Source organism: Grammomys surdaster, unplaced genomic scaffold (assembly GCF_004785775.1).
Source record: "Grammomys surdaster isolate TR1022 unplaced genomic scaffold, NIH_TR_1.0 126531, whole genome shotgun sequence".
Lineage (NCBI taxonomy): Eukaryota > Metazoa > Chordata > Mammalia > Rodentia > Muridae > Grammomys > Grammomys surdaster.
In genome coordinates this window covers 13329234-13353622 of record NW_021621323.1, presented here as the reverse complement: position 1 = coordinate 13353622, position 24389 = coordinate 13329234, and the positions used below count along the sequence as shown (strand labels likewise).

Genomic DNA, 24389 nt, shown 5'->3' with positions numbered 1-24389 from the left:
AGATTAATAGATATATTGATAGATGATAGATAGATAGATAGATAGATAGATAGATGATAGATAGATACAGACTAACAGATAGATACATAGATTTTAGATGATAGACAGCTAGATAGATGATGATGATGATGAAGATAGATAGATAGATGGTAGATAGATAGATAGATAGATAGATACATACATACTTACTTACTTTTAAATACCTAACTTATCCTATTTCTGGGTCACGCCAGGGTCAACAATCTTGTAACTACCTCAAACATTACTAAGCAGAACCTAATTGATTTGTGCACTGGTATTTTTAAATCTTGACTTGAACAAAAGATAACAAATATCAATGCTATCTGGCATTTGGCAATGAAAAGGCAATATATTGTTCTTAGCTGCCATGGTAAATATTTAAGTATAGGTACAAACAGAGGAACTAGCAATGAAATATATTTTTAATTCTACTTTGCTAGAGAGTGCTAAGCACACTGGTGAAATTCAAAGTTTTCCAACTTACTGCCTAGCTGGGCTAAATCAGATAGTCCTTTTTAGTCCTTCTCATAGTATGTTAAGCAGAGTTCATGCAGGAAGTGAGGCATTGTGCTGGCTAATTTTAAGTCTACTTGACATAGGATAGAGACATTTGAGAGGAAGGAATCCCAGTTAGGAAAATACCTCCATAAGATCCAGCTGCAGGCCAGCCTGAATGACATTTTCTTAATTAGTGATTGATGTGAGAGGACCCAGCCCATTGTATGTGAGGTCATCCTGGGCTACTGGTCCTGAGTTTTGTAAGAAAGTTAACAAAGCAAATCAGGGGGGAGCAAGCCAGTAAGTAGCACTCCTCCCAAGCCTCAGCATCAGCTCCTGCCCTCAGGTTCTGCCCTGTTTGAGTTCCTGTCCTAAGTTCCTCCAATGATGAACAGTGATATGGGAGTGAAAGTCCAATAAACCCTTTCCTTTCCAAGAGGTTTTGGTCACCACAGCAATAGAACCACTAACTAAGGCAGGCATCGTGAATAGACATCAGGCTATATAAGAAGAGAACTGACTAACTGTGTACAAGCATTGCAGGAGCTGGTACATACGTGTTGGAATATAGATCTACTCAAGCATCATTGCCTTCCTCAAGCCCTCCCAGACAAAGAACGAGCCTTTCCTTGAAGCTTCCATTTAAGGGGAATAGAGGTCCTCAGGGTGGGTATAGGACCAAGGTCAGTCAGAGCGGTCCTGCAATCTCATCATCCCCAGCATTAAATTAAAAAGAACTTAGACCCTTAGAAATCATTGGCTCCTGCTTCTGTATTTATCAACTCAAGAAACTGAGTCCAGGCTGCTTATGATTGTCCAAAACCACAATGGTAACCAGCACTGGAGCCGATGCTGGCAGCCATCTTGTAATTTCTAGACAGTTCTCCCTGACCTGCTGCTAGTCAGACAATAGTTCCCAGGCAAATACATCCAAGGACAAATATGCTGTGGCTGAATTACTGTAAATTCTAAGTGCTATGTGCAGAAGATCACGTTATTTGACATTTAACAATGAAAAATTAATACATTTTTCTTTGCTGCCATGGTAACAAGCATTTAAGCATCGGTACAAATAGAGGAAATGGAAATAAGAAAGAACTGTGTTTTACAATCTTTTCGAAAAATGTATAAGCACTAAGATGGTTGAAGTGAAGCACTTGTGATCCCAGCCCTTGGGTAAGGAGGATTAGCTGTCAAGACCAGACTCTGTCAGTATGTAGTGGGTTCAAGGCCAGCCTACACTAACAAGTCCTTGTCTCAAAACAACTGGAAAGAAGAACACTTAGATAGATGCCATCTCATAAACCTCAAAATAATTTCTCTATAATAACAGGTTACTATAAAAAATAAAGAAACCTACTACCAAAAAATGTTCCATAGGAAGATTATAAACAGAATCAACTTGGGTTAATAACCAATAAAATCTCATGCTGCTAGCATATGTGTAAATAATTATGATTCTCAGAATAGCTGTTACCCAGAAATCCCTGATTTTTAAATATAAATTTTAATTATTTCATACTTGAAATTTAACATGATATTAAACAGAATGTGGGAGATGGGGCAGGAGAGAGCGTCCTAGATACTCAAAGATGTGTGTCCAACAAGAACTAAAGATCTACAGAATGACCATGGCAATGCAATTGGGCAAGACTTCTCCACTGCATGAGGGAAATAGGCAAAGAAACGTCTTCATTGGGCTAATCTACACATCCTCATAAGTAATACAAAAATGTCTTTAGAAACTCAGGAGATTTTTTACACAGTGATGCTCAAATTAATATTTGTACAGCTGAAAATAAGGATGCTTGCTGCTATTAAAGATCATTTAAAATTGTCTTAGCTTGGTTTTAAAAGGAGAGCTCTTTATCAAAATGAAATGCATATTGTTCCTTACCACTCCATTCCCTATCTGGTATGTGTGTGTGTGTAATTTGGAAACATTGGGATTTCAACTCAACACTTTCAATAGAGAACCTGCCTTGTTTGGCCATAAGAAGGCTGTACTAATCGGTTGACATTTCCTATTCAAATGTCATGAGATCACAGCTGTCGCTGACACCATCTCGGTAGTTGTGGATAAAGCATTATGCCTTTATAAACATTGGTGTGCTGGTCTGAATATGCATGGTCCATGGGAAGTGGCACTATTAGGAGGTGTGGTCTTAATGGAGGAGGTGTAGCCTCGTAGAGGAAGTGTATCACTGTGTGGGTGGACTTGGAAGTCATCTCCTATGCTCAGGCTATGCCTTTATAGGGATGAGAGTCCCCTCCTGGATGCTGGTGGAAGAGAGTCTCCTGTCTGCCTTCAGATCATGACGTGGAACTCTCAGCTTCTTCTGCAGCGCCCTGGCTGCCGTGCTTCCTGAGATGATGATAATGGGTTGAATGAGCCTCTGAAACTGTCAGCCAGCCCCAACTCAATGTTTGCCTTTATAAGAGTTGCCTTGGTCATGGTGTCCCGTCACAGCATAAAACCCTAAGACAATTGGTAAGGAGAAAATTGGCCTGAGTCCCCTCAACATTAGAAATGAAGCATAGAGAAACAGCAGCGGCTCACACCTACAATTCCAGCACAGAGAGGGTTGAGTCATGAGAGGATTAGAGTGTGAAATCGTGCAGCAGTGAAAAAAAGAAAAGAAAAGAAAAGAAAAGAGAAAAGAAGAAAAAGAAAATCCAGGGCAGCAGTTAACAAAAGGCAATGTAAAATTTGGCACTCACCCTAATAGTAAGTATTTGAAAAAATAACTGTATTTTAAAATATTACATTCCTAATGATAGTGCCTTGCATATTTTTTAATTTAATTAATTTTTTGAGTCACAGTCTCTCTATGTAGTCCCGGCTGGCCTTGAATTTAAAATCTACTTGCCTCAGCTCCCTTCCTGACTGCTAGGATTACAAGTGTGCACTTGTAATTTCTGGCTACTTTAAAAATACTTTTTAATTAAGAAAATGAGGCTGGTCCTTATGGAGTCTTCGGTATCTAGATCCCTTGTGTCTAGGCAAAACTATTTCTGCTCCACACCAGAGCTCGGCAGGGCGTTCTTGTCTGCTTCTGTTTACTAGTAGGTGCAGAGCCGTGATGAGCAGCACAGACCACCTTGACTGACAACACTACATTACACTGTTTCCTCTCACTGGGTTCCACAGAGCTGGCTGGCAATTAAGATGTTACATAGCACCTAGTGTGCTAGCGTTCGGTACCTGACAAAAAGGTCCAATCATCTCCATCCCAGTAGCTCATTTTCTCTTTCAAGTGACGTCAGAACAAATGCTATTGATTCGTGTGATTAGTTTGCTAGCTGAGGAATTCCAGTGTTTGGAAGCAGAGTCAAAGAGCGCTATTTGATCTCTACAATAAATATACTTACTAGGTAGTTTAGCATTAACTTTTTATCTTGCCAAAACTTATTCATTGCCTGCCTTCTTTATAGAATTCCAGACAATTGACACTAAAATGGATACAAGAAAGAAAAATAAAACATCATGTTTCTTTTTTTTTTGTCCCAGGCATAAAATTTTATGACAATAGGCAGACATTATACCAATTGTATTTAGTCTTAGTAGTTACACTAAGCAAAGTCATATGCCAGAAATTGAATTGTAAAGCCTCAATCACAAAATATCCATTTGCTGCCTCTGGTCCCGTCTGTAACTGACGCAGGTAAAGGCAGGTGTGCCTAGGCTGATATTAATGTCATGTGTGCTTGTGTGCATCCCTCCAGACTTCCTCTCAGTGGGAGTGTTATAGGAGTAGAATTTTGTTTGAGATCTCTTCGGTGGAAATGAATGACTCATAAAGCAAGACTGTATTCAGCACGTTCGAGGTTTATCAAAAGCAATTATGTTTGAAGGATACCCAATTTGGCCTCCCAGTTTTCAGAAATGGTATCACTTCAGAAAATTCACCAAAAAGGAGAAAAATAATTTGAACTGAAGGCATTTTCTGTCTTCAGTCCCTCGAGTGTCATATCTGTGCTTCTAATCAAGAATACAGAGATCTGCACAATAACCAATTAAACGGAAGCATGTTTAGCTCACTCACTTCAGAAGCTTAAGCTATTTTCCTGTTTTAAATAGTTCCCCAACGATTTGGCTCTCATACCGTTTTTCCTGTGTTTTATCCTGAATGAGCTGGCAGAGCTACCTAGAGCTTCCCTCTGGTGCCACTGTCAGCATAATGGGAAAATGACATTGTGATACTTTGTTTTAAGCATATTGGCCATATAGCACATTTTATCACAATAAAAAAAAAAAATGAACCAGCATGGTGGTACACACCTGTAACTGAGCTAGCCTAAGGTATACACATGTAACAGAGCCATCATGGTGGTACACACGTGTAACTAGGACAACCTAATGGTACACACCTGTAACTGAGCCAGGGTGGTGATACACACCTGTAACTGAGCCAGGGTGGTGATACACACCTGTAACTGAGCCAGGGTTGTGATACACACCTGTAACTGAGCGAGCGTGGTGGTACAACACTGAATCCCAACACTGAATCCCTGAAGAGGTTAATGGAGGAGGAGCATAATCTCAAAGCCAACCTAAGTTATACAGTGAGACCCTGTCTGAAAACATGGACTCTATATTCAAAAGTCACATGATAAATATTTATGTTAAACCCAGCATGTCTTCCTGGTGGGTGCTGACACATATCCTCTCAGAACTGGATATTTTTTTTAAAAAAAATTTTTTTAACTGAGAAGACTGTGAGAAAGACGCTGTTCACATTTGTGTCTGGATTTCAAACTGAATCATTAATCACTCAAATCTGGCCTCAAATATATATTATACACATATCCATTGAGAAAAGCAAACACATCTAGCACCACACAGACTAATAGATCTTGGAGCCTGAGTAATTTATCCTATGTAATCAATACAATCTTAGTCTGTGGATGGTCTAATGAGTATGAAAATTTTAAACTATGTTGTACTGTATTAATAAAATCAATAATATTTTATCTTCTGCTAATCGAATTTTACTCATTTGACATTTCTACCCCAGTGATGACACATTTAACTCTGCTAGTTTGATTTTTTTCCTTTGTAGATTTGACCCAGCAGAAATAAAAATAAAATATGAGCAGGGAGATAGTCCAAGCTCCGACGAGCACGGAGCACAGTGGTCGGTGGAGCCTGAGGCTCTCAGGATGACTGTGAGTTCAGCCTGGGCATCAAGGGCTCCTTGATCGATCACCTTTGGTCCCCAAACCTATAGTTTGAAGATGTCCCAAAATCCAAGGTTTAAAGTTACTTCTGGCTTGATGGCACCATTGGAAAATTCTGGATCATGAAGCTTAGATTTGTGCACAAAACTGGTACAAAGTGTTGTGTAAGTTACCTTCTGTGTACTTACACTTAAAAAGCCAAGAGTAAATAAGAAGCCAAGTGCTTCAGATCACAAAGAATTTGGCTTGGGTGCCTGTCAATTATGATAAATTATTTTAGGGGTTCAAATAGGCATTTACAACTGTCTTTAAAAGGAGGCACACAGTAGGTTTGTCTTTAAACAGCTTTCTAAGATCTTTTGGGAGAATATTGTCCATCATATATTATTCCCTTCCCAAGGTGAGGAAGACAAAAGGTAATCGGTTCCTTTTCAAGCTTCAGTATTTGGCTACTTGTACTGTACGGAAACATATGCATTTGCAAATATGGGAAATACAACCTATTTCAATGGAGAATCCCCTGTGTACTGGATCCTTGCCAGAAAGTTAAGTTGGATTATTTAAAGTCCCTTTCCATCTGTCTGCAAAATTCCACTCTCTCCCTCTGATGGTTCCCACAGACCCATGAAACACTCGTCCCCTGACCACAGTGAATGTTTCGTCCTTTAGAGTCTCACTTGAGAGACGTTCTTGGGAAGTGGAGTTTACCACACTCCGTGGAGCTGGATAAAACTTTCCTGAGCTGAGTCCTTTCCATATGATTTGCAACCCTCACCGTGATTTGAGGTGCTAAAAACCACTGAAAGCTGTTAGCATTTGATAGCTTTCTTCACACCATTGAACAACCATAGCTGATGGAAGCAAAAGGAAGAGGGCAAAACAGAGACGCTTGCCGAGGAGGGCTCCAGCTCTTCATGAAGGCTGTATTTCCACTCTCCAGCCTCTGATCAGGCTAAGGTCATGCTTCCTTCCCATGCTTTGCCCTAAGTGTGTGGACTCAGGTCTTGGAGATGGCTGTAATTGATATATGTCTTCGGGCAGGGGGAAACTTCTGAGGTGCCCCCCCCAAAAGCATACATAGTTGACTATATGTTTGCAGAATCAGTGAAGAATTTGGTTGGCAAGTAACACAAATCTTGCCATTGTTCTGGCTTGACTCTAAGTCCAACCTAGTAACTTAGCACTAGTTCCTGTCAGACTACCTAACAGACAGGAGTTAAATAAATGAATTGTGGGCCACAGAAATGACCTTTGCTTTGGAAAAAGATCAACTAACGCATCAAAACTTTGTTTACTTTGTCAGATTCTGCCATCTTCTTTTGTTGGTGATTGTCCTGCTGGTGGTGATGATGATGATGTCTTCACACCTGCATAACTAGCGTTCCACCAACTGAGCTCTGGTCCCAGCCCCTGTTTTCCCTGGATTCTCTATAATACATAGGTTAACAACAAAGGGTTGGGGGCCCAGATCCAATACAGAATGTCTCATCATAGAATAAACACTTTTCTCAAAAAAAAAATCCTATTCTTTTTCCCACTTGTTAAAAAAATAATAATAATGATCTTTACCTTACCAATTTTAACAAATTTTAAATTTATCATTCTTTTTCACAACAAAGAATGAATTTGGATGAAGACTGTGAATGTGTTTAACCCCAAACAGCAGGGAAAAATACGAGACAGAAACATTGTTTTCTCTAGTCATGAAACTGCATTTAAATACAATTGCAGTGACCTAGAGATACCACATCTAATTATATTTAGTGGAGACACTAGAGAGCTCCAATTTGATGTGTTGGTTAGAGACAGTTAAATCAGCCAAGATGAACAAATCTAATTCTATCATTATTAGCAATTACATATGTTCTTCAGGAGAAAATTATGATATAAAATGCACAATTTACAAAATGTAGGTACTCAAAGTTCAAATAGATTATTAATGGGTGGAATGAAATGTCCATACTCCATTGTTTCAGGAAATGGCCCAAGGATTACACCTAATTTGTAGGCAAAAATACAAACAGGTATCTCTACTTTGACATGAATTTGTTAGTTATATCATCCAAACAAAAAAATATATATCAGTGACCATGTCAATGTAGAATATACTAACTCCCTAATACCAAAAACATTTAGTCTTTGATATTTTCTTTCAGTTCTTGTATGATAATAGGCCTTGAAAAAAAAGACACCTGGCTGGGCGGTGATGGCGCACGCCTTTAATCCCAGCACTTGGGAGGTAGAGGCAGGCGGATTTCTGAGTTCGAAGCCAGCCTGGTCTACAGAGTGAGTTCCAGGACAGCCAGGGCTACACAGAGAAACCCTGTCTCGAAAAACCAAAGAAGAAGAAGAAGAAGAAGAAGGAGGAGGAGGAGGAGGAGGAGGAGGAGGAGGAGGAGGAGGAGGAGGAGGAGGAGGAGGAGACACCCAAAGTCTATAAATGTTTCTGGACCTCATGGTTTCACATAGAACCTTTTAAATTATTCCCATTTTCTTGTGCTACCTATTTCTGTATAACTAGTTAAGACTTCACACACCACTAAACAGAGATTCTAAAGTGAAACTCAGGAGTATACACTTAAACGGAGGGAAGAACACAAACCAGAACTGCGAGACTTCTCTGGAAAGGGAATCATAGAATGGAAGGGTAAAGCTCCCCTAGTCAGCAGGCCAGTCTTCTAAAGCCATTTCCCCCCTCGAGAATTTATCATGAAAGACAAACTATCATGCAGTTATATGAGACAGTCATTCCCAAATCTACCACAAATCTCTCCACTGTCCTGCTGGGATGCTCTCCAGTTCCAACCTACCATTCACACTGGAACCTCACTGGTATCTCAGGTAGATCAAACAGTATTATTACATTCTTATGCAAATAATATTAATCATAAAACAAGACAGAGTGATATCTACTTGCCCTTAAAATAATCCAAGTGGAGCAGTGCTCTCTTACTAAGCAACAATAATAAACTTGTCAAGAACAATGTTAATAACGCAATGTCTACAAAGTATAGAAATTTATGCTAGTTACATATTCGTCATTCAAAGAGCATAAACATTTAGGAGTGAAGTTATTTCCTAAACATTTTTTAAATATGTCCTCAAATAAAGCCTCCTCAGTGGTACCTGCCCACATTTTTACAAGGAAAATTTTCAGCAAAATCGGGAGTTCTTTAAAATGATATTTTTATACGGAAACAGATCATTTCTCCTTTTCTGTATTCCCCTACATCTCCAAGTCATCTGTATTTAGCTATTAATCTTGTATGAAGGGACAGTGCATGATTCACGATGTCCAAAACACGGCTGGTGTTTTGCATGGCTACGAATGCTGAACACACAGCCAGCCTAATAATTTGTAACGGATATATTTTCTCTGTAAGAGATTGGGATGGTTCCCATAGTATTTTGATGATTAATTCTAGAGAAAAGAATTATTTTAGAAAAGAACAGAATTCCAAACATCAAGTATGAAGCACCAGACTAAAGAATTTCACCCTCTGTTATTCCTCTGTATAATTCTGTATAATAATTTCCCTGTTTTCCTCTACTATCCTTTATCAAAAAAACAAACAAGAAACCAATTTCTACAGATGTATTTCTTTTTCCTGGAAAATTCTCCACATGGATGCAGTCTAATTTAGTTATCCAGAATCAAACACTCTTGTCAGCATGCTTAAAGCAGGGAATATTATAAGTACTTCTGAAGACAGTGTGGCCCCAGAAAATAAACCATAAGAACAAAAATGGGAGCTGAGTGCAGATTGAACCCCAGGGTGGCTCTTCTACCTATCACAGTCAAATGGCTTCCCCAACTCTTCATTTTCCAGAAATGACTCTGGTGAAAAGGCGATGTCTCTTTCCATTCCCACATAATTCTAATATTATACTGGAAATAACTGCTTAGACACAGAAAAAAGGATCATTATACTTACTTTCTTCATAATTTAAAGTGATTAATGCTATGATACCTCTACATCTGAGTTACAAGATTTTTAAGCAAAGTAGCAATCAGCTACATTCTAGCCCCTGTGTCTTTTGATATGATTTCTTCAAAATAACATTAAAATGCCAAAAGTACCTTTTGCAACATGGTTGTCATTTGAAATAGCAGTTCTTCATGTCCCTGATCAGTTACTTACCTAAAGGGAAAAAGAGAGAAAGAGACAGAAACCATTGAGTGTTTGTAATCATAATGTCATTAACAGCAGTTAGATTTGAACTAAAAGTAAGTTTGTAGTGCGCACTGATTCAACTCTTTTTAATGCAAAGGAATAAAACAAAAACATTATCTCAAGTGCTCAAAATAGACAAAACGTAATATAATAATAGCATACAATATGCAAGAGACACGGATTTCAGCTCATGCGAAGATTTCTATAATCATGCAAATCATTAGGAGGATTTTGTGGGGATTGCAAACAGTAGAAATATTCGTGTTCACTCACAATAAATGGATTTATTGGTTCAAGTTTAGTGTAGCAAGCAACATGGTGCCGTGTACTTTGATTGACATTTTGATCATTTCTGTGGACCCAAAAATACGTAAATATAGCTTATATAAAACTGTTAGGTAGGCAGTTCTGTTACTGCCATGCCCCTGACCCATTTTACAGCGTAGTACAAAAAAATAAAAATCTATTGTTGAAACTCCCTAAAAAGTGAATTTTAGAACAATTAACATCTTATTCCACTATATAAATCCAACACTGCTTTCTCTCATTCGTGTTCTTTCTGTGTTCATTCATAAACAGAGCACATAAGCTTACACACAACATGCTGTCAACATGCCATTCCACATTCCACAGACGTCTGTGTCATGTGTGTATTGTGTGGCATATGGTACACGTGGGTGGTGCATGTACATTAAACTTGTGTGCACATGCCCTTGCACGCTCGTGTGGTAGCCAGAGCAGAACACTAAGTGTCTTCCTCTACTTTTCTCTTGTCTTAGTAACTTGAGATAAGTCTCCATTTTGTCCAGGCTTGCTGCCAGTGATCTTCAGGTAGGCTACCTCATGTCCCTAGCTTTTTGTTCTTTGAGAATTCCACACATATACACCGTGAACTATGATTATATGTACTATCCATCATGCTTGCCCCCTCTAAGTCTCCCTTAAATCATCCAACACCTTTTCTCTTAATTTCATATCTTTTTTCACTTAATTTAATTTTATTCTTGATAATCCAGTTAGCGCTGCACGTGAGTGCATGGTCTGGAGACCTTGCACTGGAACACTGGGAATCTTATCACGGCCCAGCCTCCAGTGCTGATCTTAGAAGCACCAACAGCCATGTCCAGCTGTCCTGCTACACTGAGTGCTGAGGATTCAAACTCAGGTCTTCACGCTTACAGAGCAACCGCCCTCACTTACTGAGCATGTTCTCCACCCCACACATCTCCATTTAATGTACGTAAAGCCTCTAATGAGGAACCTGACATTACGCTAGAACAAAGAAGTAATTTCAGGCAGGAATCTAAATCTTAGGCTAGAACAAGGAAGTAGGCTTCAGACATGAAAATGACTTTGGGCTAGGACAGGGAAGTAGGCTCAGATACTTTGGTCATCCCTTAGAAACAGTGACCATGGGAGTGTTCACAAAATTTTGTTCATTGCCTTGCTTGTTCTTTGATTATTTATGTTTATTGTCTTGCTTGTTCCTTGACTATTTGCATCTATTGTATTGCTAGTCCTTCAGCCTAAAACTGATCTTAATACTTGCACGTAATTAAAATGGTATAAAAGCAAAAAGGAGGAGGGGGGATGGGATGGGGGCTCTAGGGAGGGGAAATGGGGAAAGGGGATGGCATCTGAAATGTAAATAAATAAAATATCCAATTTTTTAAAAAAAGAATGTATTTAGCCACCATACACCTAATGATCATTTAGATCAGTGGTTCTCAGTCTTCCTAATGCAAACTATTATAGTTCCTCCTGTTGCAGTGACACCCTCCCGTCCCCCTCAACCATACAATTACTTCCATTGCTACTTTGTAATTGTGATTTTGCTACTATTATGAATTGTAATGTAGCCAGGCGGTGGTGGCGTACACCTTCAATCCCAGCACTTGGGAGGCAGAGACAGGCGGGTTTCCGAGTTCAAGGCCAGCCTGGTCTCCAGAGTGAGGTCCAGGACAGCCAGAGCTACACAGAGAAACCCTGTCTCGAAAACAAACAAACAAACAAACAAAAAATGAATTGTAATGTAAATATCTGGGTTTTACAATGTCTTAGGTGACACCCCCCCACCCCGTGAAAGTGTTACTTGAAACTCTCAGGGGGTTGTGACCCACAGGTTGAGAACCACTGATTTGTATGCTGGTTTAAGTGTGTTTCATTGTCTGGCTAAATATATGCCATTATTCCTTTTTTAGTTTTTAAAGTTTTATTTTATATGTGTGGCTGCTCTGTCTGCATGTATGTCCACCCACATCATTTTTCATTTGACTCTTCCTTTTCCACTTTCGAAAACGTCATCTATAATCCATACCAAGGCTCTGCTATTTATGTTATTAAGTGTTTAACTCATTTTCAATTGTCAATAAATTTTTCTTCATTATTCTTATTACATAAACCAGTGTGTTAGGCTCTGCCTCTTTACTTTGAGTTTATTTTCTTTAAAAAGTTCATCGATTCTTCTATATTTTTGTCATTTTATTGATTAATTAATTTAAAAACCACTTTTTTAAATGCAGAGATTCTTTGTGGGGTTTCCCTATGTGAACTAGCATAATTAGGCAGGCAGACCAGGATATGAAGAAGGACCATTCTTCTGATCATTCTGATGCTGATGGCAGTGAAGAGCTCAGATGACTCACTGAGGACAATGCAAAAGCAAGCTTGGGTTTCAGTGTGTGCATCCATTTGGAAATTGTGCTACTTGGCGCATTGTATTCAAATGTTTTATAGGAGTTTGAATTTTCAACTTCAGTGCTTTTCCTGGACAGAATTTCAAAGAAAATTCACCACACAGTATCATTTGACTTCAGAGAAAGCTATTTCAAAAATATTTGCCTTATGAGAGAAAAGGGACAAAGACCATGGGCTGAGGTTTACCAGGAAGAGCCTGGCATTGGGGTATCATTGGCCGGGCTTCAGGACCTGGCATAGCCACTTGCTAACTATGGACCTTGTACAAATTGCCAAGCTCTGAGCCTCCAGTGTCTCCATGAAATGAAACTAGTTAAATAATTACAGATAGTAAGTAGGAATGCCTGGCATTAATTTGGCATTTGTTATGTATTATTAGATTTATTGACACCAGGCTGTCTAGACCTAGCCCAAAGCCTTTCACATACATCAACTACTTTAATCTCACAATGACCATGAAATGGCACACATCCAGTTGATGGGGAGCGATTCAGCTTCTACCTAGTCTACCACAATGAGCATGCGGGGTCCAGATGACAGCCACTTCTCTAACTCTAAGCCAGTGTCCTCTCATTGTTTCCTCTTGTCTCCTGTCTCCATCCCTTTTCCTCAGTAGGTGCAACCTTTCACATTAAGATGCCCTTGTCATTCACTGTGGTTAGAAAATACTCTTTTTCCATTTACTTTTAGATCCAGTGAATAACATCTGTCTTGGTTAGTATTTTACTGCTGTAAACAGACACCTTGACTAAGGCACCTCTTATAAATGACAGCATTTAATTGGGGCTGGCTTATAGGTTCAAAGCTTAGTTCATTATCGTTAAGGTAGGGCATGGCAACTTCCAGACAGACAAGGCACAGGTGGAACTGAGAATTCTAAATCTTTATCCAAAGGAAGCCAAGAAAAGACTGGTTCCAGGCAGCTAGATGAGAGTCTTAAAGCCCACGCCCACAATGACACACTTCTTTCAACAAGGCCACACCTAATCCAACAAGACCACACCTCCTAATAGCCAAGAAAAGACTGGTTCCAGGCAGCTAGATGAGGGTCTTAAAGCTCACGCCCACAATGACACAGTTCCTTCAACAAGATCATACCTAATCCAACAAGACCATACCTCCTAATAGTGCCATTCCCTAGACCAAGCATATTCAACATATATGTATATATGTATATGTATATATAATTTTTTTTCAAATTGTAATTTATACTCATTCACACAGGGGTTATAAACACAAAAAGGCAGGACATGAGGAAGGGGATGACACTGGAGCATGGGTGTTCAGGGTGAATAGAGATATCTTTCAGAACAGGGTATCAGCTGGGTGAGGGTTCAGGGGATAGGTCACTATGACTCTGTCCTTATCTAAGTTGGTATTATCTGCCAAGGCTACCTATTTACAAGGTCTTTGACTACTCAGGCTGGTAAATTGTCACAAAAACTGCCTGTTTACAATAGCTTATAGCCATCTGTTTCGGTGTTTATCCACAGAGACTCAAGACTTGGTGTTAGTATACATGTATGACAGGCCTATTGCTGATTTTAGGCCTATGACTGATTTTAGGTCTTCAGTGTGAAAGCAGGGCTGCCCCTGACATCTCTTCCCTTCTCTAAGTATAGATGGGCTGTGGTGAATCTAATCTTGCGAAGGTGGGGATAGAGGCCTGACCTCCAGTAATTGAAGGGGACCTTGTAATGTCTCCGGTCCCCCTGTTGTTGTCCAGTGAGGCATGAGGATCATACCCATCCCAAACATCTATTATTTTAAAACTGTCTTTGGAAACCATGTATCCCAACATCTTTCTAACATAATTTCATTCATCCTGCACCCAAACAAAAGCTCTTTCTATACATGTAGAAAAGCTAACCCTATTTTTATTTTCCTGTGGCTTTGACTCATCTCAAAACACTGCTTTTTGACAAAAGACAATCATTGTACATACTGGTTGCTTCCTGGTTCCCATCTGAGCACACGGCCTTCATGTCTCTGTACTTTTCCTCCTCTGACCTGTTTTTGTACTATGAGGCTGACCCTACAAACATCATCACATGAGTTCCCTGCCCACTGGATTCCATTGGGTTTGTCCAGTGGAATGACTAGACAGCATATTTGTAGACGGGAGAGGAGAGAGATGAAGATATTCATTCATCTGTTCCTTCCTGCTCTAACATGACTCTGACAATGACATCAGCTCTTACTACAGCTTCTATCAGATGGTCCCCATCCATTCCCAGTAGCACACTTTCCTTTACTGTGGTCCTCCATGTCTCACCTAGGAGAGATGATATTTGTCCTGTGGTAATATACCACACACGTCATGGGTTTCTAAAATTTGACTGACTTGTGTGTTCATTAAAGTTTCTTTAGCAACCTAGCTGAGTATGTCTATCCTTCTTCAGTAAGGGAAAAAGGCAAGTGGAGAAGTGTGCAAATATACTCCTTGAAGTTACCAAGCTTAACAGGAAATCTCAGAATTGTTCTATTATATTCATATAATTATTATCTTTAAAATCATATATATATTTGGAACTGGCTTTTATCATTCTTGAAGACATAGGCCAAGCCAATATATAAACACACCTCATTTTTTTCAAATGTCTCATTAGCATTCCAGAAATCATGCATTCATCATCCCTATTTAATCACAGAAAAGAAATATTCCCCATTGCACAACATCCAAAAGTTTGTTTTAAATTTCCTTTAATGTATTATCTTCAAAAGAACTCATAAATCTTACATGAGAGACTCTCAAGCAATGATGTTTACTTTTCAACTCAAGCTAAATCCATTCAAAAGCTTTTGCTAAAATTGCTTGCTGAGGAGGATGAAGTTGGACAGCCATCTTCACCTTGACAGCCACCGGTATAAATTAAGAGATGAGAGACACATGTGGTCACCACTGCTTCCTCTTTTACTGTAATGTTTGTGATGGCTTGGATGCCATTGGCTCCATAGGCTCCTACCTTTGAATAAGTGGTTCCCAGTAGTGGAACTGTTCGGAAAGGATTAGGAAGTGTGGCATGGTTGAGGAGGTGTATCACTGAGGATGGGCTTTGAGGCTTCAAAAGACTGGTATGATACCTAGTGTACCTTCTTTCTGATTCATGGTTATTTCTAACCCTTAAAATGATAGGCCCAATTAAATGTTATTTTTACAAGTTGCGTTGGTAATGTTATTTTATCACAGCAATATAAAAGTGACTAAGACAATGGTTTTATTAATTCTTTGAGAACTTCATCCATGCATACAATGTATTTTGATCCTACACTTCGCACTCTTCCTCTTCTTTTTTTAAGACTGCCACTTATTTACAGTACATCAGAAGCTATAGTATGCATCTGATACATATTATAAAGTCTTCCCAGTATGCCTCAGGAATTACTATTTTTTTTCCTATGAGAGGAAAACAATCATCACAACTTGCCCAAAGAGTGTAAGTAGGAAAGTCAGAATCTATCAATCTCAAAAGTCTATTCTTTTTCCCATTATATTTTATTGTATCCTTGAAAAAGATTTGGTTTATTTGATAGTAAGTGATCTCAGAATCTGCTAACTATTCATCATATTGTATCACAATACATCTTAGTTTTATGAGATGTAATTTAGCCTATGGTATGATTATGATTAAACCATTAAACTATTATAATATTTCCACTTGATTTTCTCTTACTCTTAAAGAATGTTAGAATTCTACCATGATAATTATGAAAAAATGAAGAAGTCAAAAATCCAACAAGATGAAGATGCTTCTGTGGTTTTAAGTCTTTGGATCAGTATTCTGAAACCTGAAGTACAAGAATCACAACAGAACTTTCTAGTAAACATGCCAGTGGACAAGGGAAAGCCCATGAGGCCTCAACCCTACATAAAGAACCACAGGCAACTAGGGAATGCTGAGAGTGGGAGAAATAGTCTTCTCCAGGAGTGAAAACACCAACTAATTATCCAATACCAAATGATCAACCCTGAAAACATATACACAAGTAATATTATACAGAGTAAGCAGGATATATTTAGGAATACACATATATGTGCACATATGCATGTAATAACAACTAATGGAAAAGAGTCATGAATTTTAAAGAAACCAAGAAAGAGTATATAGGAAGATTTGGAGACAGGAAAAGGAAGGAAAAACTATATAATTATATTATAATCTCAAAATTAAAATTTAAAAAATTTTAGATCACTGATTAAGTCCCATAATATGTTCTTGGAGATTTTCTGGGCTCTCCAAGGTGATTGATTCTTCTGCATAATGAATCATGAGAATAGTTCTTATTCCAGCGGTCTCTAAACCTGCAAGATTATCAATAATATCACCTAGGGCCCAACTCCATCTCTTGAATTAGAAATTCTGAAACAGAATCCAATGCTCCATGTTTTAATGAGCCATCAAACAAAATTCTTTAACAGTCCACACAGCACTTTCCCAATTCTTTGTCCTATTCACTTTCATATAGACCCTCAAGAGCTGTCATGGAGTCAAGACCTGGTCACGCTCCAGTTTCCATGGGTTCTCTCTGGGTACCCACCATTTATCTTTCTTGGTCTGTTTTATCTAAATTAAGATCACAGTTTCTTCAGATGTAAAGTCCACATTCACAAAGCCTCGCTAGGAGCCATCAAAATTACAAACAAGTATTCAGATACTTCAATCACAACCACTGTTATAAAGTTCCTGGAATTGTGTGTCTGTGACCATGAACCTCAGATGGCCATTTTAATGTTATAAAATCTTTCCATAGATCACTTCATGTGTGGTCAATACCCTCTGTGTGTTCTAGTACCAATTTAGGAAATGTAATACTTAGGCATTCACAACAAGTTTCCATTGGAGGGAGGAGGCAATGACAGTGGGGGAAAAAAAATGGTCTCCGAGGACCAGAAGAATAAAACAAGTTCACAAAAAAACTTGCTCAATTAAAATCCCAGGCATACTGGTAATGACATCACATGGCAGAATATTCATTGTGGACCAAGTTGTTTTTTGGGCTCTTGTATCAGTGAAGTGCTAACAGGGCTGGATCCAAATTCTCACACAATACCCCAGAACACAAGAGCAAAGTCAACACTGCATGCTGCATGCTGAGCAAAGCATTCCGTCTGACATTTAGAACTGTTGAACTACTTTTAATTTTAGCCCCAGTTTCCAGAGACTGACAAAGACACAGAGCCTTTGGCTCCATTGAGTTACTCTGCAGAGCCTTTGAGGACTCTGTGGCCACCAACAGAATGTGCATTATTCCTTCTGCAACTGAAAAACTCGGTCCTAGCCTTTCATGCACATTTACTCTTCTCTGAGAGAGATGAGAGACTCAGCAGTTGAAGTGCTCCCCTCTGCTGCGGGGCTGTAGCCCTCTCTGTGTTAATGATGGCTTACATTTCGCTCCACTTAAAAAGCTTCCTTCGCCTCCTTCAGATTCACTATTCAGCTCGATTCTCCTGGCCTCTCACTGGGAATTAGGATTCCATAGTAAACTATTTCATGGCTCTTTGTTCTCATTCTTTCTTACCAGAGGTTTTGCTGTGAATTGGGCAAAGATGAGACATTGAAAACTGCTTGCCACCCATCAAATATAAACTAGACAAACCCTTTCACCATCAGCATCCGTTTTCTCAGTATCTCCTCTCACTCTTACCACGACAAAACAAACAACAATAAAAAATACAAAAAAGAACAAAAAGAAAAAACCAACCTCCCACTGAAAATGAAGACTCGCTATTTTAATCTAGTTTGCCCCATCCTCATTATTCTTAGCAGCAACCTAAATAGTAACAACAGGCACAGTTGTTGACCCTCCTATGCATGGGCTTCCATTCACACCTTCTAGCTGTCCAGCCACAACTGCTAAAAAACACATCTAAGAGCTAAGACTGTAACTCAATTACTAAGTGCTTGTCTAGTAGGTTCATGACCCTGAGGGCAACAACAACAGAAACCTCAAATCCAACCAAGTAGATGAACATTTAGATGCCTTTTAGGGACCCCGGGAGCTAAAAGCAACATCTTAGCTCCCTCCTTTCCTTGATTCCCATCAAAAGGCATACAGTATTAATAATGTATAGGCTTTCTTTGTGTTTCAAGATAGATAGAAATTGTACAATTAAATAAAAATATAGTTATTAATAATAATAATAAGTAGAGGAATTTTAATCCAGCAACATGGCTGCTCTGGCAAGGGATCACAACCAAAGATATAATCCAGTCAGAATGCAGACATGCCCTGGATTACAGTATGACCTGGCTGGAATACAGACACATCCTTAGCACACACCTTTAATCCCTAGAAAATGAAGGAAGGTTAGTTTATAAAAGGAACCAGTGTTTGAATGAGTCAAAGATAGGATACTCCCAACTCACAGGAGCAGAGCAGAGGAAGGGAGGCTACTTAAGAGCAGGGAGAGAGAGAAAAAGCTATGGAGGTGTGATAGGTAGTGTGTGTGTTTGACAGTTTTAGGGAGACAGTTTTACAGACACAAGATACAGAAAGAACAAGCTAGGCACAGGTGAAGACAGAATGAGCCAGAGGATGAGAAGGAGCCAGAAGATAAGAACATATTATCAAAGTCAGTTTGAGGCCAAGCAGAGCAATTCAGTGAGAGCATGAGAGAAGCCAGATTGAATCAGTCAGCTTGGAAGATGAGATTGCAGAGAGGCTAGAAGCTTCCAGGCCTGGGTCTAGGAATAGTTAGAAGAGAGAAAGAAACACTCTGGGCTCAGCCCAAGCCATGTGTTCACACATCTTGGATATGGCTCTTATTTCATGACTTCATCTGAGGAAATAAAAGCAACATTTACAATAATAACCTATAACTTATATGTTCCTAATAAAAACAAAATTACACTATGTTACGTATTACCTTAAATACTATTTAAAACAACCCATGAAAACCATCCTATTAGCCACACTCTGTTGACAAGGAAAGTGAAGCTATAACAATACATACCGAAGTCCACATTGCTGTCAAGAGCAAATGCAAAGCAAAACTCAAGCCCCAGTTTTCCTGCCTGGTGATGCCTGGTTTTGCTAGTGTTTTCCCAATCAAGCCAATGCAGCCACATGAACTGTCAGTAGACCAAGCATCCAAGGGCTCAGTGCTGGGTAAGCTGAATTTTTAAGGCAGTTTAGAGGAGAAAATAGTTAGAATGACAGAGAAGGCTGGGAGGACCCAAAGGAAAATGACCGTTCTCACTATTGATGTAAGCCATTGTGTTAGCAGCCAGGGAATAGACCACACCTGTTGAACACTGTTAACAGAAGGATAAAATGGGAAAATAATACAGCTGGAGCTAGGACCTATGGATCTTAAATTAAAATTGCTATTAATAATAACTTAGACTGTCATAAGCTATGCAGTTTGAGCATTACTGAGAGACATCCACTGGTACCCAAGATGCTTAAGAAAAGAAATGAAGTGATGAGTGGGCACTTTGAAGAGATAAAGAGATGACAATGTGGAAGGGGAGAGCTAGTGCTGTCCTAACAAGCTGTGTTAGTTTGTGTCTCTGTTGCTGTAAAACTATGATCAAAAGCATCTTGGGGAGAAAAGGTTTATTTCATCTTACAGCTTTTAGCCCATCAACAAGGGATGCTAAGGCAGGGAGAGAAGCAGAGCCCATGGAGGAATGCTCCTTCCTGCCCTGCTGTCCATAGCTTTCTCAGTCTCAGTCATCATCACTTTTTTATATCATCCAGGACCATCTGCCCAAGGGTAGCACTGTGGTCAGGCCCTCCCATATTATTAATCAAGAAAACGCCCCCCACAGACCTGTAGAGGGCAATGAATGGAGGTATTTTCTCAATTAAGGTTCTCTCTTCCCAGGTGACCCAATTTGTTGTCAAGTTGACAATAAATTAATTAATTAATTAAAAAAGAGCCAGCAAACAAGCCAAACACACGAAGATGAGAAACACAGCAGATAGCTCCTGAAGTTCAAATGTGATCAGTTGAGCCTGAGCTCAGAGCCGACTTCTTTTTCCCAGGTCAGGGTCAGAGCTGGTGTCAGCAGTAGTACACACTGAACTGTGAGCTCCACAAAGCAGGGAATTCTGGCTTAACATGGATCTCTGTGTCTAGCCGAGCAGCTGCCATGACCTTGGCACTTGAGCATATTTACTGAATAAAAGAACGAAGGACTGAGTCCAAGTGATCATGGAAGCCCCACATTCTAGACTTCACATGATGGAGGTGGAGGGAAAGCACAGAGAAACAAGAGTGGAAATGCCTACATTACATAGGCCATCGAAGTACTTTAACATAAAGCACACGCTCCTGATACGAAGATGAAGATGAAGCAATGTCTCATCATAACAAAGGCAATGAAGGGGCTGAATCTGCATGACTTGAGCAAACCAGCCGTGCAAAGAAGAGCCGCCTTTGAAACCATCAGGGAGATCTAGCTCTATGTAGTGATAATGTATTAAAGTTTAGAGAACTGGGGGAAAGGCTTAGGGGTTAAAGCACCTACCATGGAAACACGAAGCCTAGAATTAGGACACACAGAACTCATAAATGCTCAGTGGGTTTCAGGACTCACCTGTAATTTCAGCACTCACATGGTGGAGAAAAGGGAGACCCCGGAGTAAGCTGGCTAACAAGACCTGTCATATCAGGATGCTCTGGGCTCAAGCGAAAGATGTCACCTCCATGAACAACGTGGACAGCAATCAAGACTCCTGCCATCAGCTTCAGGGAGTGAGGCTTCTACACACACATGCACACATGAGCATGCACCACCACATACACATGTACTCACACACAGGCAAACACATACATGGGGCATGGACATACATCTAGGCCCTCAGTGATGGGAGAATCAGAGACAGGAGGATGTTGAGGGCTCATAAGACCATCAGTCTGGTCAATCAGTGAACTCTCGGATCAATGGCACCCTATCTCTATAACAAGGTAGATAGAGCCTAGGCATGCAGGCATCATAGCAGCAATGTTTAAAATGTGAATGCAGGAACGCTTAGAACGCAATCTAATTCACATAGGTCTTATAATTTACTTCCAATAAAATATCTCAAAAGGGCGCAATCTGTCCCCAAATTCTAGAAAGAAAATTGTGTCTTTTTTACCCTACTATCTATGTTAATAATGGCAAAAAAAAAGGTCTTGATTTGGGCATAGGGGCATGTATGAAAAAAGAGGTAATTGTACATGTGTGTTCATGTAAGTAGAACCATAATATTAAACATCAAAATTAAGGGAAATGTGTGAAGAAATGTACACATGATTTTTAAATTACTTAGGATGTCATAACGAAACATATAAACACACACTAACTTATGTAAAGGATTTGATTTAAAAGGAACTCTTTGGTCTCAAATATAGAGAATCAGTCTAATCACGGAGGATGCATCTACAGTCCGTTAAGGAAGTGACTTTCCTAGCTCCACTAGCATAAAAATAAGACAAATATTCAAAGAAACGCTCTGTAAAATGTACTTGTCAATATTTCTGTCACTTGTTTTGGTTAATTTGGTTTGGATTTCTGTTGGTGGAGAAGGAGCCCAGACCCTTGCATGCTCTATGCCTGCACCCCACCACTGCCTGTACCCCACCACTGCCTGCACCCCACCACTGCCTGCACCCCACCACTGCACATCTTTTTGTTTTAAATAAAAAGAGTGACACTGTGCCCACTGGCCACGCTTCACAGTCTCGTCAGCTTGGGTTGAGTCTAGCTAGAAAGAGACCAACAGGAGTTAGGAAATGCCTTTTCCTTTCTGAGCAAGGCATTCACAAAGGCTGAAAATGCCCATCCATCGTGCTACATCAGATATCCCAGCCCCGAATGAAATATCTGAACTGACAGACCTAGGTCAGTGTCCACAGGGCAGCCGTTCCTTCATGGAGCTGACACATCCCATAGGAAAATGTCACCTCCCCCTCAACCTCCTGCTGTTCTGACTGTGACCAGGGAAGTTGGCCTCCGGTGGAGAGTGGTTGGAGGGAAATCAGGAGCTTAAATAGTGAAGGTCTGTCTTCTTCCTCCAGAAAATGGGATGAGGAGGTGGTACTTCCTTCATCTTCAATATTATCAAGACTATATATGTGTAAATTTCCAAGTTAACTTCTATCTCTGGAATCGAGCATCTTTGTTTGAAAGAATAGTCAATAACAGTTTCAGAGTGATTGAGTTCACTGGAAAGCCCTCGCAGACAGTTTATCAGCCAGTCAGGCTCCTGTCCACAGGGATGAGTCAAATCAGTGAAGTTATCTCTGATGAGATGTGAAGGACATGGCTCTTTATTCTGGGATCATTTTCTCCAAAGCAGAATGCAGTCTAATTATATGAGAAAAAAATGTACTCCACAAATTCCAGCAGTGGGTATCCCATAATGACCTCAGTGCCTCAGCCCTCCTCAAATTGTTAAAGTTACTAAAGCTAGGGAAGGCAGTACACTGTCCCAACACAGAAGACGCTGAGAAAACAGCACCAAAGCAGCCGGCTAGAACAGAGAGACCTTTGGCTCAAACACCAGGGAAAGGTGCTTGCCAAGTAAGCTTGACAGTCTGAGTTTGATGACCAGAACCCACATAAAAGTGGACAGAGAGAAGAGATTCGTGTCATGGCATGTGCACTCACAAATCGTATACACATACATACACAGTAACAAATATTTTTTAAAAAAAAATAATATTTGGGGGCTGGAGAGATGGCTCAGGGGTTAAGAGCACTGACTGATTTTCCAAAAGTCCTGAGTTCAATTCCCAGCAACCACATGGTGGCTCACAACCATCTGTAATAGGATCTGATGCCCTCTTCTGGTGTGTCTGAAGCTAGTGACAGTGTCCTCACATACATTAAATAAATAAATAAATAAATAAATAATAAATCTTTAAAAAAATAAAGCAATATTTTAAAAACACTCAATAATCTCAATCAACTATATACATTAATCATCACAATAAAACTGATAACTGTAATTAATAATAATGTATACCAGTTATAATATATGTACCGATTAACGTGAGATGTTATTGACTGAAACAACTGACAGAAGAAGTAATAGTAGATGTTCAAGTTTGTTTCTCTGTTCTTATGATTCCACACTGACCAAAAGCAACATGAGGAGGAAAGGGTTTATTTGGCTTATGCTTCCAGATCACAGTCCATCATCAAGGAAATCAGGAAAAGAGCAGAGATGAGAGAGGAATGCTGTTTCCTGGCTTGCCTTCCGGCTTGCTAATACAATCCAGAACCACCTGTATAGGAGTGACACCGCTCACAGTGGACTGAACCTCCTACATCAATGATCGATCAAGATAAAGCCCCTCCAACATGCCCACAAGCCAGCCTGAAGAAGCAATTCCCTCTGTTGCTGGTTCTCTCTTCTCAAGTGACTGTAGTTTATGTCAAGTGACAAAAACTAACCAACATTCAAAAATATTCCTCTTGCCTGCTCAACATTTCCATAAACATTAAACTGCTTTGAAATAGAACTGAATAAAAGAAAAATAGTTGGCCTAGCCCTCCATGAAATAAATAAAAGTACTTTTCAGCTTTTAGATTTGTATTTTGATGTATGCTTAGTAAATTAATACCATGATTAGATATTTAATTTCTGTTTATTCATGATACTTGAGAGGAATATATATATATATATATTTTCTCCATCACCCCTAAATAGACTTCCCGGCTTCCAAAAGAAAATACAGACAAAATTAGCTGATAGATTTCTCTAAGAGATGATGGGAATTCTAACCTATGGCAGAGACTTCAGTTGAGATGTCTGCTAGAGAGAAGTTTTGCTGTTCCAAGCTAAAAGGGGGTGCTCTGGAAACTGTGGTGCACTGTT

At 39.6% G+C, this 24389-nt stretch overlaps 1 protein-coding gene across 2 annotated transcripts in view; it reads right to left on the bottom strand.

The window, feature by feature from the left end:
• Window positions 1-24389, bottom strand: part of Ank2 (ankyrin 2) — a 567056-nt gene that overhangs the window by 396799 nt on the left and 145868 nt on the right. The window contains exon 2 of one of the 2 annotated variants that reach the window (XM_028760362.1): window positions 9782-9842. The exons of the other annotated variant lie outside the window; for it this stretch is intronic. Coding sequence (XP_028616195.1) covers window positions 9782-9802 — 21 coding nt within the window. The 5' untranslated portion in view covers window positions 9803-9842. The remainder of the gene's footprint in view (window positions 1-9781; window positions 9843-24389) is intronic. 2 annotated transcript variants of the gene reach the window in all.